Consider the following 12553-nt stretch of genomic DNA (forward strand, 5'->3'; position numbering starts at 1 on the left):
TATCTTTCCCTCTCTCTCTCTCTCTTATGTTAAAAATATAAATTATTCACATATTTACAAATTTCGAATTAAAATAAAGCTGCATTTACAAATCTGTAGTAAATGGATAAATAAAATTATCGTTTATAAATTATATAAATTAAAAATTGATTTTAGATATGCTTTATATGATAATACAAACATTTATTTGTATTTGTTATTATTTATTTTAGTGTTAATATTATTATTAAAATATTTTAAATTATTTGACTTTACGTCTGATGTTATATTAGTTTGGAAAATACCTTAAAGATTATTAAATATTTATAATTTTTTTATATATTTATATATTTTTCTTATATATTTATATAATCCAATACAAAATTTCTTATTTAAAACAACAAATATACTCATGATATGTTACATTCTTTGGAAACATATATTGTACTATTAAATACGATTAAAATAGTAACTGTAAATGGAGCAAGGTTACATCGGAACGATTTCAGAACTGGGTGTACAATAATTGATTGTATTTGCAAATCGATTAGTTAAGTGGACTGTGATACATAATGTCAATATTCTTTGTAGCAGAAGAAAGAATAATATTTAAGGAGATAGTATTACATTCTATCAATGAGGTCGTGTGCATTGTGCATTGCTAACATAATTATCACAAACATATCAGATTGTACTCACTTTGAAATAAATGCATCTTTTATAAAAGCAATATTTCCCAAGTTTTATACGCGCTCTCCTAACATTTGTTTATAAGTAAAAAACTTGTAATCATCTTGTCATTCATTTTACGCAAAATAGAAATTTGGGGCATATTACATACTTTTTCGCTCAAGAAGAAGATATATAAAACGTGAAAATATTAAGAGAACGCAAGGAGGGAGAAATTTGTGCAAATTTGGCAAAAAGGACATCCTTCTGATACAGGAGTACCAGGGACCAGGCTTGAATCGCTTCCAGGTAGCGTCGTGACGCGGCGCCCAGGTCGTCGCGATGAGAGGGTGGTGATTTTTTTTTGCTCCGGACTGGAGCGAAACGACGGGGGTGGGTGATTCGAGAGGAGTGGAGAACGCACGGCCAGGCCGCTGCCGTTGTACGGCGTGTAGCCATATCGAAGGAGCAGTGCGAGGCCGGCTATCAGCCGCCCAACATCGGCGTGTCGGGGTTACACTTGTATACGTAACACGGCTGCTGCAGACGCACATACAAATCACGCACGCACATCCAGACAGATGGACAGACTGACAGACAGACAGACAGACAGATAGACAGACAAGCAGACGGATAAGCATTATATAACACCGCGAATTCCCTGCCTCCCTACGCGGGGGTTATCACTGTCTACTGCGCCGAGTTCATACATGGAAGAACGAGTAACGGGTAAAAGGAAATAGTGGACTTTCTTCCTTCGTATCGATGGAAATTGAAAAGGACGAGACCCTTCGCAAACCCGCGCAGTATGCGTCGTGATCGATAAGGGCGAACGAAGGGCTCGTGTGGACGTCACCGATTGTTTTACAGTAGGAATAATTACGTCATCGATTATTTTACAGTAATAATAATGGGAAAAGGAGTTGCTTGGCGTCCCACGATGAAATTAAAAAAATGATTGCAAGTTCCGATTTTGAAAGGGGTACGAGGGAATAGCACGCGATAGAGGACGACGATTAGAGAGAAAGTGCGATTGGGCGAGGCGAGGGAGGAAGAAGGAAATAAAACAGGCAAAAGGGGGAAGAAAAAAAGTGGAAAGAGATCGAGAAAAAGAATGTAGGAGAAGAATAAAATGTGCGAGTAAGTAAGCAAGCGGGGAAAAACCTATGTAGGAACATCGAACAAGTTAGAGGAAAAAGAAGAAGAGAAGAGTAAAAAAACGTGGGCGGTGAAGAAGAAGAAAGAGACAGAAGTCTGACAAAAGTCAAGAACGGAGGATCGAGAAAGAGAGAGAAAGAGAAGGGAGGAGAGAGAGAGAGAGAGAGAGAGAGGAAGAAGAAGGGAGAGAGAGAGAGAGAGAAAGAGAGAGGAGAGCTTGCGCGAGAGGCGAAGGAACGTGGAGGAGGACCGACCGTGGTGCCGAATGTGGCGTTCAGAGTATGATATTCGCCAGCCGGGGATCGACGTCGTGCAGCCAGTTTCCGCCCGCGCTCGATTCACGGAGTCGTCATCATCGCTGTCGGCGAGTCGCACTCTCGGTAGGCGAGATCCTCCCTCATTGAGAATCGCAGCTGTCACCCGATAAAATTTTCCCGCTGTCCACCTATCCCGTCTGTCGAGCTCATTCAAACCGAGTCATCCCCCTAGACAACGACGCCTCTCCACCAAAGACGACACGACGACGACGACGACGACGACGACGACGACGACGACGATCACGACGACGACGACGACCACGACGATCACGACGACGACAACGAAACGACGACGGTATCATAGTCACCGAACGGATTTACCTCTTGTTGAAAGTGCGACGTCGAATAATGCGCGATAACGCGGTCGTATCCACCACGACGAACCCTGCGAGTAGTCGCGACCGAGTGAGAGTGCAACGGGAAAACAGAGCAACGCGGTCGAACGCGTAACATTCGTGATCGAAGGTGAACATGTCGTCGCGTAAGAATTCGTGGTGACATTTTAAGTAACTCAAGGAGATTCTCGATATCGATGTTACCAAGTGCGCGAGAATTTCGTCGTGAAACATCAAAAAGACCCCCTTCCTTTCTCGGACATACGCAGAATTATATCCCCGGGACACCATGTTATTAATTTATTAGAGCGACAATTAATTCATCCGTCGATGCTCCACCATCATCGGTAACGAGGGAGCTATGACGAGTCTCGAAGTTCAATCCAGAGGTACTACTGGCGCGAGGAAGAGGCGGACAGCGGTCAATTGATAGGATTCGAGGATACAACAAGCTGCGTGGAAGTCGCGTCGCCTCGTCGCGGCACCAAGCGACTAACTGAGAGCGTGCGCTCCGGCGATCCTCGTTGCCGAGGGACGAGTCGTGTGTGCCGGCACACAGTCGGCGATCGGCACGGACGCAGGGAGGACGATGGCATCGCGCGCCGCGCGCTCCCCCAGGAAGCCGACACCGCGGAAGAGCTCGCGCGCGGACTCGCGCCACAACGCGGACAGTAGTACGAGTCGTTGTCACCTGGAATCAGCAGCAGCAGCAGTGATCGAGGACGGAAGCAAACAGACAGTTGCTAACGACGTAGGAACGGGATCGGTGGCTACCGTCATTCGACGTTCTCCGCGATTCAGCAGTCGCGTCGTTTGGCGGCCCGACGTCGTCGAGTGGTAGTCCTCCTTTTTCCCCGGACAAGAGAAGATAGAGAGAGAAAGAGAGAGGAATCTCGCGTATACATCGAGCGGAAAAGAGAGAGTAGGAAAATTTGTGCGGGATATAGGACCGGGAAACACACGAGCGAGGATGATCGATAACGTTGCCACCGTGTCGGAGGCCAGAATCGGCGATCGGGCTTGTTAGGAGAGGAAGACGCAGCAATCCGTCCGCAGCAGGGGAGAATAATCAGCGCGGTTCGACGCGTTCGTCGTCGTCGTCGCGGAAACCCTTGGAGAGCCTCGAAGCTTTGTCGTTGGCTTTGATCGATTCCACAAACGTCGTCGCCGGCGAGCGTTAATAGAGAGATCGGGAGAAAAGGATAGAGAGACAACGGCTCCCCTCTCTTCGAGGAGAAAAGCACCGAAGATGGAAGTGTGTTCGGTGTACAACGAGAACATGGCGAGGACGTCGCGAGGAAACACCGCGCAAGGAGACACGCACGAGGACCCGTTATCAATTCGCGACTGTGATTTCTAAGCTTAAGATTATTACCACACGTATCGTAAAAAAAAATAATCATCAGGAGATATTAACAAACAAAAACAACAAAAATCGTCCATTGTGATATTATGATATATAAACGAGGGTACGCGGAGGGGTATGTGGAGGGGTGGATAAGCACCCACGTGCGCTCTCACGGGGAACCGTCAACGGGCTGTTACAAGCATGAATGAATGAATCGCGTCGCGATGCAAGGCGCGATGGCGAGGAGTGCGGCACGCGACGCGAGTGTGTTCGATCGGGATAATAATGGTTGATCGCGGTGTTCGCGCGTCGAATCCGCGGACTGTGATACACTAATCTAAGACCCGTTATCCGATCTCTGATCAACGACTCATCGAGAGGGCGCCGGCTTAATTGCGCCTGCACAGGGTGCGCAGAGACGAGAAAAAGAGAAAGAGAGAGAGAGAGAGAAAGAGATCGAGACGGGATGACGAGTCACCGCCGATGCGGAATCTCGTTTGCCACTGTATCGTGATAAATCGTCAGGTGCGTATTTATTCAATGGAAAATACAGAGTGTTCGATAATAGGCGAAGTAGTGATAAGATAATATAAACATTGAACGATCAAAAAGGTTCGAAAAAGATCCACGGAAGACTCTTTTAGAAGGAAGAAAATTTTTAGAGATATAAACATTAAGAATCATCTCATAATAATTATAAAAATATAGAAATTGTAATAATAAAATTGATAAAAATTGATTTTAATTTGTTCGGAATTCATTACAATCAATTTTCCTTTATTAAAATTTAAATAAAAGTAAAATAAATGTTATGTTTATTTCCGTGAATTTGAATATATATATTAATATTTAAATAATTTGCTTAAAAATTATATGAGGCGAGCTTAATAAAATACATTGTACATCGCCCACGATCGAGCATTCTGTATTTCATTAAAATGCAGAGTTTATACATATATTAGCTTTATAGAAAATTGTACTGCTACAATACTAGTTTCATTCAGCAATTTGAATAAAATTTAATGCAAATTGGCTTATTTTTCTAAATTAATTCACCAGAGAAATATTGATAGAAGTTATATTTATATTGACGATATAGTTATGTCCTGATATAACTGAAAATAATATTTTAATAATTAACTGAGAGATATAGTGATTATATTTCAATTGACAGATTTATTTCTAAATTTATTGCCATATGAAATTTATGCTCGCATTTAAAAAGAAGTTGTTTACTAAGAGTTATATTTTTGATTTTAATATTATTATAAAAGTTTTTATTTTACATTATTCATTTTTAAAAAATCTTTTACTATAAAAATTATATATTTTAATTATTAAAATTTCTTATGTATAAAATACACATATTTTCTGCAAAACGTAAACGTACGTAACTTTTTTAAAAAATTATTGAATCTGTCCTATTTAATGAAATGGCGTCATTTTATATCTGTAATAATTTTAAATTTAAAAAAGCGTCATTTTATATCTGTAATAATTTTAAATTAATTTTTATTTTTCTAAAGCTGTTAAATCTTTAAATAATTCTCAACAAATTTAAATTTTCTAAACAAACTTATTATTTACCATTTTGATAGCAATTAAATCATATAATCTCGACTAATTTGATCATTAATTTTCAAAATATTTATTAAAACATGTACGAAATCGAACGTGGGATCGCAAATTCGTAAGTATCTCATAACTATTGATACTAAATTAGATTCGCATATTAAATAAATATTGCATAAAAGTAACGTAAGATGAGAATAAAATGACTTATTTCCATCAGCTTATATAATTCTTAAACGACTAGTCGGAATTGTCGAGTTTCTCGAAGTGAATGCATATCTTGAAGCGATACTAGACAGAATTTTCAAGAACGCGAGAAAAAAGTTTCAATTAAAAAGTTACGTAATCTAGAGTCAATTATAATAACTTCTATATAGTTACATGAAGTAAATAATTATAATAAATAAATTTGTAAATAAAAATAAGTAAGTATAATAAATATTTTAAAATTTTTAATAGTGTTTTCAGAAAAATTCAAATGATTCAAATCATATCCCTGATAAGCTCCGATTTTGTAACGGACTACTTTCACGATACTATAGTTAGCAGAATACAAGTGTAATAATGCGGCCTCATCGTACACCGCGACAGCTCGATACTTTATATGTGATTATTATAGTTAATCCGATATTCAATGCGCGAAATCCGATACACGCGTAGGTTGTAGCCTGGATGCAGAATATTTTAAAATCTGATTTTTGTCTCGCGGCGCAAAACATACCACGAAGATAAAAGTTTCCAGGAGAGTGCGGAGGGAATTTTCCAATAACGCGATACCCAACGGTATTTTTCAATTTAAAGTTTAACGAGGGCCACGGCCCACCATCTTTAATACGAGGGCTGAAATTTCTATCGGGTAGAAAAAGCGAAAAAGAGAGAGAGACCATAGTTTTGTGTGCTCCCTTTCGTCCAATACCAGCCAGAGGATAGCGACACTCTGCGAGATCCTCGATTTACTTGCCGCATTAATCAGGAAAATGGTTGGATGGTGAATCCTATTCAAGCCGATCGAAATAATACTCTTCCTTCTTCTCGATGCACTCGTTTTGATTACACGTCAGACAAGGAATATCGCAGCATTTCCATACGAGCCGATCCGGTAACGATTTTCGTATCGATAGAAGTAAACAAGTGGCGTACCTTCGACAAACTCCTTTATCAAGTTTGTCGCGCATTAAAATTCAACGCACACATATTTATTGCTTATTTCGCAAAGTGGCTGCGGTCAACTATACGCTCGATCGGTTTTCCACAGCACGTTGTTGTTAACTAGACAAAGTATCGTTAAACATTCGTTAACTGAGTAAATTTTGTAACATATTCGCCGTTATATACGTTCAAACATCGCTATTTTTTTCAATTTGTGGATATTATGTTCATATATTCATTCTTCGTTGCTAATATGCAATATGTTATTATAACACTCAATTAGTATAATGTATCATGATTCTAAATTACACATACGAGAGATCAAAGTAAATATGTGAGCAAAAATTATTTTTAAAGCAAAAAGAATTTTAATGCAAACTCGCATCATTAATACTAATTAAAAATCCAGAAAGAAAGTATACAGATTACGATAGAAAGACTTTCAATAAATTTTAAATTCTAATATTAAAAAAAAAATTGAGACTCATGCAAATAGCATTATCTTTCTAATGAAATAACTTGCGCTACACACACTGAATGATTTGGTCAAAATGAATAAAAAAAGCGTAATCTTAAATTATGTACGTGTTAAATTGCCTTTTTTAATCTCCATCCTCGGTATAATAAATCATCCCTCTCCATCCTCCTCGCTCCCGTATCATCTATTATTAGAGTTTTCTATTTTATGTGTTCCAGTAGCACACACGCACATACGCTCGCTGGAAGAAGCAGAAGAGTTCGACCGACGACTAGTCCGAGAGCGAACATTGATGAAATCGCGGTCGAAACACGCTCGGCGGGAGGGGGGAGTGTGAATAATTAACGATTATTAACGGAAAAGAAAGCGGGAAATAAGACAAAGACGCATACGTAAGCGAGGGGGACGGGGGGGCCGAGAAGAGCGAGCCACGTGAGCGGAGGTGAGGAAGTGCGAGAGGAACGTAGTGAGGTGAGGTGCGGTAACCGAGCCCAGTGTGTGTGTACCACCCCCTGGACACGGGGGGTGGCACAGAAACGCCGTCAGCGTGGGTGCCGGTGCCGCAGGGGCGCGCCTGGCCCGTCGGCTCGCCCGCAGATTAGCACGCCGACTAGCAGTTACCTCGGGCCCCTTCCGGCGTTCCGGCCTGGCGACCTCGGCGGGCCTCACATCGGCGGCGGTGGTCGTGGCGGCCCAGGGGGAGCCCCACGCTCCCCCAGCAGCTGCGCCACGCCGCATCACGCCGAACGGAAGTGCCAGCCCGATCTCGGGCTCGGCCACGATTACGGGCTTCACGGGCATCGGGGCGACGACGACAGCGGCAGCGACGACGACGAGGACGACGACAACGGCGACGACAACAACAACGACGACGACGACGACGACGAGCACCACCACCATCACCTTCACCACCACCACCACCACGAGCATCACCACCACGACTACCATCAGTCGTAACAAGAATAGAGCCATGTCCATGAGAAGTCTGCATCGGCGCGTCTCTCATCCGTAAGTTATGGTCCACACATTTATCGTTATGAAGCGGGCGGGACCTGGGGCACGCCCCGGGTTATTTCATCAGACGTTTCTATATTACCTGCCAGCCCCTACTCTCGCGTTGTGTGCAGACGCAGACGTTTTATACCCTGCTCGTCGTCCGGCCGAGGGCAGCGGGCGAGATCGCTAGTAGTTGGTCTTTAGCAGTCGGCGACGTTAACTCTTTCGGTGTGGATGATAATTATTCTAATAATATTCTAATAATATTCTAATAATATTATTATATACATACGCGAAGAGTGTGATAGGGAGGAGATATGTGAGCATTTACAATTTTGGAACAAGAAAACAGTTGATATCGAGAGATAGTCGGAAACATTTCATTTTTTATTTTTTAGAAAACTGCACAATTTAATTAATTTGTGTAGCACAAAATATTTAAGTATAATAATTTAATAATATTTAAAATGTCCTTTTTTATCAAATGGATGAAATATCTTTTTATATGACTCCTTTTAGTTTTGTGTTATTCATTATTCGTTATTTTTTTATTGCTCTTTATAAACAAAATATTTAAATTTTTTTAAACCATTTACTTCTGTTGCTCCTATGACTTTTATTTTTCGTATTTCCTGATATTCGCCAAGTCTGAATTAAATTCCTTTTCACTAATATTTTTCATTTATTATCTTATTAATGTTTTTCTTTGTTCCAAAAATTTCGTTTCATGCTTTTACTTTTCTTATCCGAGAACAATGCTTTATATTATGATTCTTAATTGGAGATTATTCTTTATCGAAAGAAATACATTTCTTAATATTTTTTAAATACCTTGTCTTGTTTAATAGCTAATAAATGATATTAATCATTGCTACGTTTCCGTATCGAAAGAGTTACAATAGACTAGTTTTAATTTTTAATTCAGATCGTATAATGCGAACGAGGAGCGATCTGGATTGTAGAGGGACAATCGTAATTTCTATTAGGGATTTGCATGGCGTGACGTTGATTTTTTGCGGCTTCAATGATTTGACAAGAGGGAGGGACTGAATTCAAAAGGATTAAAAGCAGATGATTTATGACACGATTAAAGAATTATATGACAGTTATGATCATAAGCATGAAATTTTCAAGCTTTCGGCTTTTGTGGGGAGATTTAAATTTATAAAAAATGAAATTATCGATCAATTTTCCTTCTGTAGCGTATCTTTTTTTTTAATGACATATTGCTGGGAGAGCTCAACACGTCCAAGTTCTAACAGTTTCCAACATGATCCGCTTATAACGGATCAAGATAATACCTTAAGAGACTAATGATAGAGACTACTTCATGCAAAATCAATTAATGGTCAGTAATTTTACGAAATAATAGAATTTCCTCATAAATGATAACGCGCAATCCCTTCAATACTATTAGTAAATTGATTCCTCTATTATATCGAGACGAAACCGCAGAAAGTCAACGTCAAGAATGTGTAGTGATTCACGAATGCGAATATTATGCAGGATTTAGATTAGCATATAAATAACATAAAATGAAGTAGCCACATAACTTCTACGAAACAATACCCAAATCTTATTATACATTTCACACAATACTCTTCAAAACTACTCCAATTTAGAATGTAGGCGTAGAATTATTTTTCAACTGTCGCGAAATAATAATAACATTGATGCGACGGTATCAATTGAAAAGGCAGCGATCTAAGCCTCCAAAGAACGCGGTAAAATGCATCCTCCTATCCTATTGAGACCTGCGAGCAAATGACGTCACCTCTGTTATCGAAAATCAAGTCGCTTCGAAAGCTTTCATGCGGTGCTCGTATCGCTAAACTTAGCTTCGCTCATGACCAGCAGTAAAACACAAGATTCCGATATCTGCGCGCAATTGAGAAACTTCGAATCTACGAACTGAGATCTCGTCGTGCAGATAACTTGTATCATAAAATAAGAACACATCGGAAATATTTCACGCTAAATTCGCATTCTTGATACTCGTCATAAAAGTTTTTGTTCGTATTTCTATAAATAGCCGTCGAAAATTTATTTTCAACGGCAATATTACGCGAATAAGAAACTCATAGCTCAGCTTATTACAGTCGTCAATTATAGATCGTCTAAAGTGGGCTCATATGCCGTTTCCATACTTGTATTTACTTATTTATTTATTTACTTAGCTCAGTATATATTCAATTAATAAACTATGAATTCGTGCAACAGACATGGTATTATTTTATGTATAGATACTTGTATCTACCTGTTGAGATTGAATTGTGGTAGTAGTAGAGTCATCGAGGAAAGAAAATTTCATTCTTGTCACTTTACTTCGCATCAGTCATAAATTTACTTACTGTTTGTCTTAAACTCAAATTTGAAATTTTATTAACTTTTTTTTTATTATTTTATTAACTTTTTTCATACATGTAGAAATGCGGGAAGACGCTTGTCTATTTTCGAATGTATATCGGTCAATCCTTTCTCCTTCAAGCTTCATCGTGCTTCATTCCTAAGCTCGACATACCATCGGGGAAATATTATTATACGTTGCGGGATGTTAGAGGAAGTACGTACACAACAAAGTAGTTTAATGAACGAAATTAAAACAGCAACACGCACGAACATCCCACAATGTGGAAAATATGGAGCACGTTAAATACGTTTCAACTACTGACGGCGGTCGTTTCTAACTTTAGAGATTAACGCGAAAGAACGTTAGGACGAAGAATCATTGTAAATATTTGTCGAATCAATATACCATTGTTATTTCAAACGATTGTGTACCAGTCTTAATCTCTCGATTTTAATTCATGACGTCGCAGAATGGAAAAGTTAAACCGAATCATACTACTTAATACTTTGCAAGAACTTTCAGGCTCTGTGTACCACGTTCTTAATACATACTTCAAAACTGTCGTTAATGATCTGCAAGTTCGCGCATTTCTTAGCTCGGATAACACCTTGGAGTTGTTAGAGGAGGGTGATCCACTGCTCAGACTACTTCGTTGAGTTAACCGCGCCTGAATTGAAGGGCATACTTGTGGAGATTCGCGTAAAAACGTAAAGTGGTTCGCGTGTAACCAATTAATCGCATAATCGATCGCGGAGAAGAAATTGCGTCGAAAAAATATATATGACGATGCAATAGTTTTCAACGATAAAATCAAGAGTCATTGTAAAATCGTGAGAAAAAGTTGCGTTTGTCAAGAATCCATAATTCTTTAAACTTTTAAACGTCGGGGTAGAGAAAAATCGACGATTCATGCAATTTCCTAGCACATAAAAGTCTGTCATATAACGTGGAAAAGATAAAAATGATTAAAAACAAGACAGCTGTCAAAATGACTCGAAACTTAGAAGAGCTACAATCGGTGTCGGAAATTATTCTGTCGAGCCGATATGTCGGGTCGCGATATAACGAAAGTTCTATCGAACTAAAGCGACTTTTTCAACGGAAAGCCATTTATGTGAAGTAAGTCGCAAGAATTGCATCCATATTATTTTACTCGCTTCTAACGTTATATATAACAACGGCTGACGTAGACGCTTAATTTATTATCTATCTACTATATACTACTTAGACCTATCTGCGATTATATAAAGTACTAAATATATAAAGCACTATATATGGTTATAAACTGTTATGTATACATATATAGCACTAGATATTTGCCTATTACTATATAAAAGGCTATATAAAACACGTTGGTACTTATCTACAACTATATCAAGTTCGTTAAATAACGATGGTTATCAATGTTATCATTGAAAAATTTTTATCACGCTCATCTCACTGTCGTAATTATCGCGATTGACCGTACATGACAAAGGAAATATGCTTTAACGCACTTCGAAAGAGCTTTTTTTCTTTCTTTTTTTTTTTTGCAAACTGTTCACAGGGATCGATATGCAATGTCGACCATGTGTAGGGAGCATTACGGCGATGCGATGTTCGTGTATCCAAGCGAAGCGGAAGAGAGGCACATATATCTGTAAATCGGTTTCGAAGTTGCGAATCGTCAACTATTGTTTCTGTCTGTGACGTAACTTTGTCACAGAGAAAATCAATTAATTCGTGACCCTGTCCACAGCCGGAGTCATTTCCCGCAGTCCCACACGCGAATAAATCTTACAACGATTGATAGTCGATATATATCGCGCATGGTCGATCGAATGACTCGTAGGCAACGTAACCGCGATTATAACGCGATAAATTAACATTGCAATCGATTAACATGTAATGCGAACGACAGATTCTTCTCTGATCAATTTCCTAACCCGACTCGTGTAATAATTATCAATTCATGTTATGAGAATCGACATTACTATCGATTGTTAACGTTGATTATTATCAGTGATGATTCGAAAAAATTCGAACATGAAATGTTCCAATATTTTGCATCAGGCTATTTTTATATTTTTTTTTCATATTCCATTTCAATATTTGGAATATTGAAAGAATCATATATTTTCGAGCTAAGGAAGTCAGGATTATCTGAATAATACGATTATTCGTATATATTTTCAGCTTTGCTTCATAACAATGATGCTGACG

The 12553-nt window shown here is 39.1% G+C and overlaps 1 protein-coding gene across 5 annotated transcripts in view; it reads left to right on the top strand.

Annotated features, from left to right (window-relative positions):
- Window positions 1-1004: 1004 nt before the first annotated feature.
- The window catches only part of LOC105248445 (potassium/sodium hyperpolarization-activated cyclic nucleotide-gated channel 2), a 124622-nt gene continuing 113073 nt past the window's right edge, over window positions 1005-12553 (top strand). For 2 of the 5 annotated variants that reach the window (XM_025408147.1, XM_025408149.1), the window contains exons 1-2: window positions 1005-4331; window positions 7224-8013. In XM_025408147.1, the coding sequence (XP_025263932.1) occupies window positions 7976-8013 (38 nt within the window). In that variant the 5' untranslated portion in view covers window positions 1005-4331; window positions 7224-7975. The remainder of the gene's footprint in view (window positions 4332-7223; window positions 8014-12553) is intronic. The other 3 variants (XM_025408150.1, XM_025408155.1, XM_025408158.1) reach the window with 3 other exon arrangements.

Source organism: Camponotus floridanus, unplaced genomic scaffold (genome assembly GCF_003227725.1).
Source record: "Camponotus floridanus strain SB8 unplaced genomic scaffold, Cflo_v7.5 scaffold1, whole genome shotgun sequence".
Lineage (NCBI taxonomy): Eukaryota > Metazoa > Arthropoda > Insecta > Hymenoptera > Formicidae > Camponotus > Camponotus floridanus.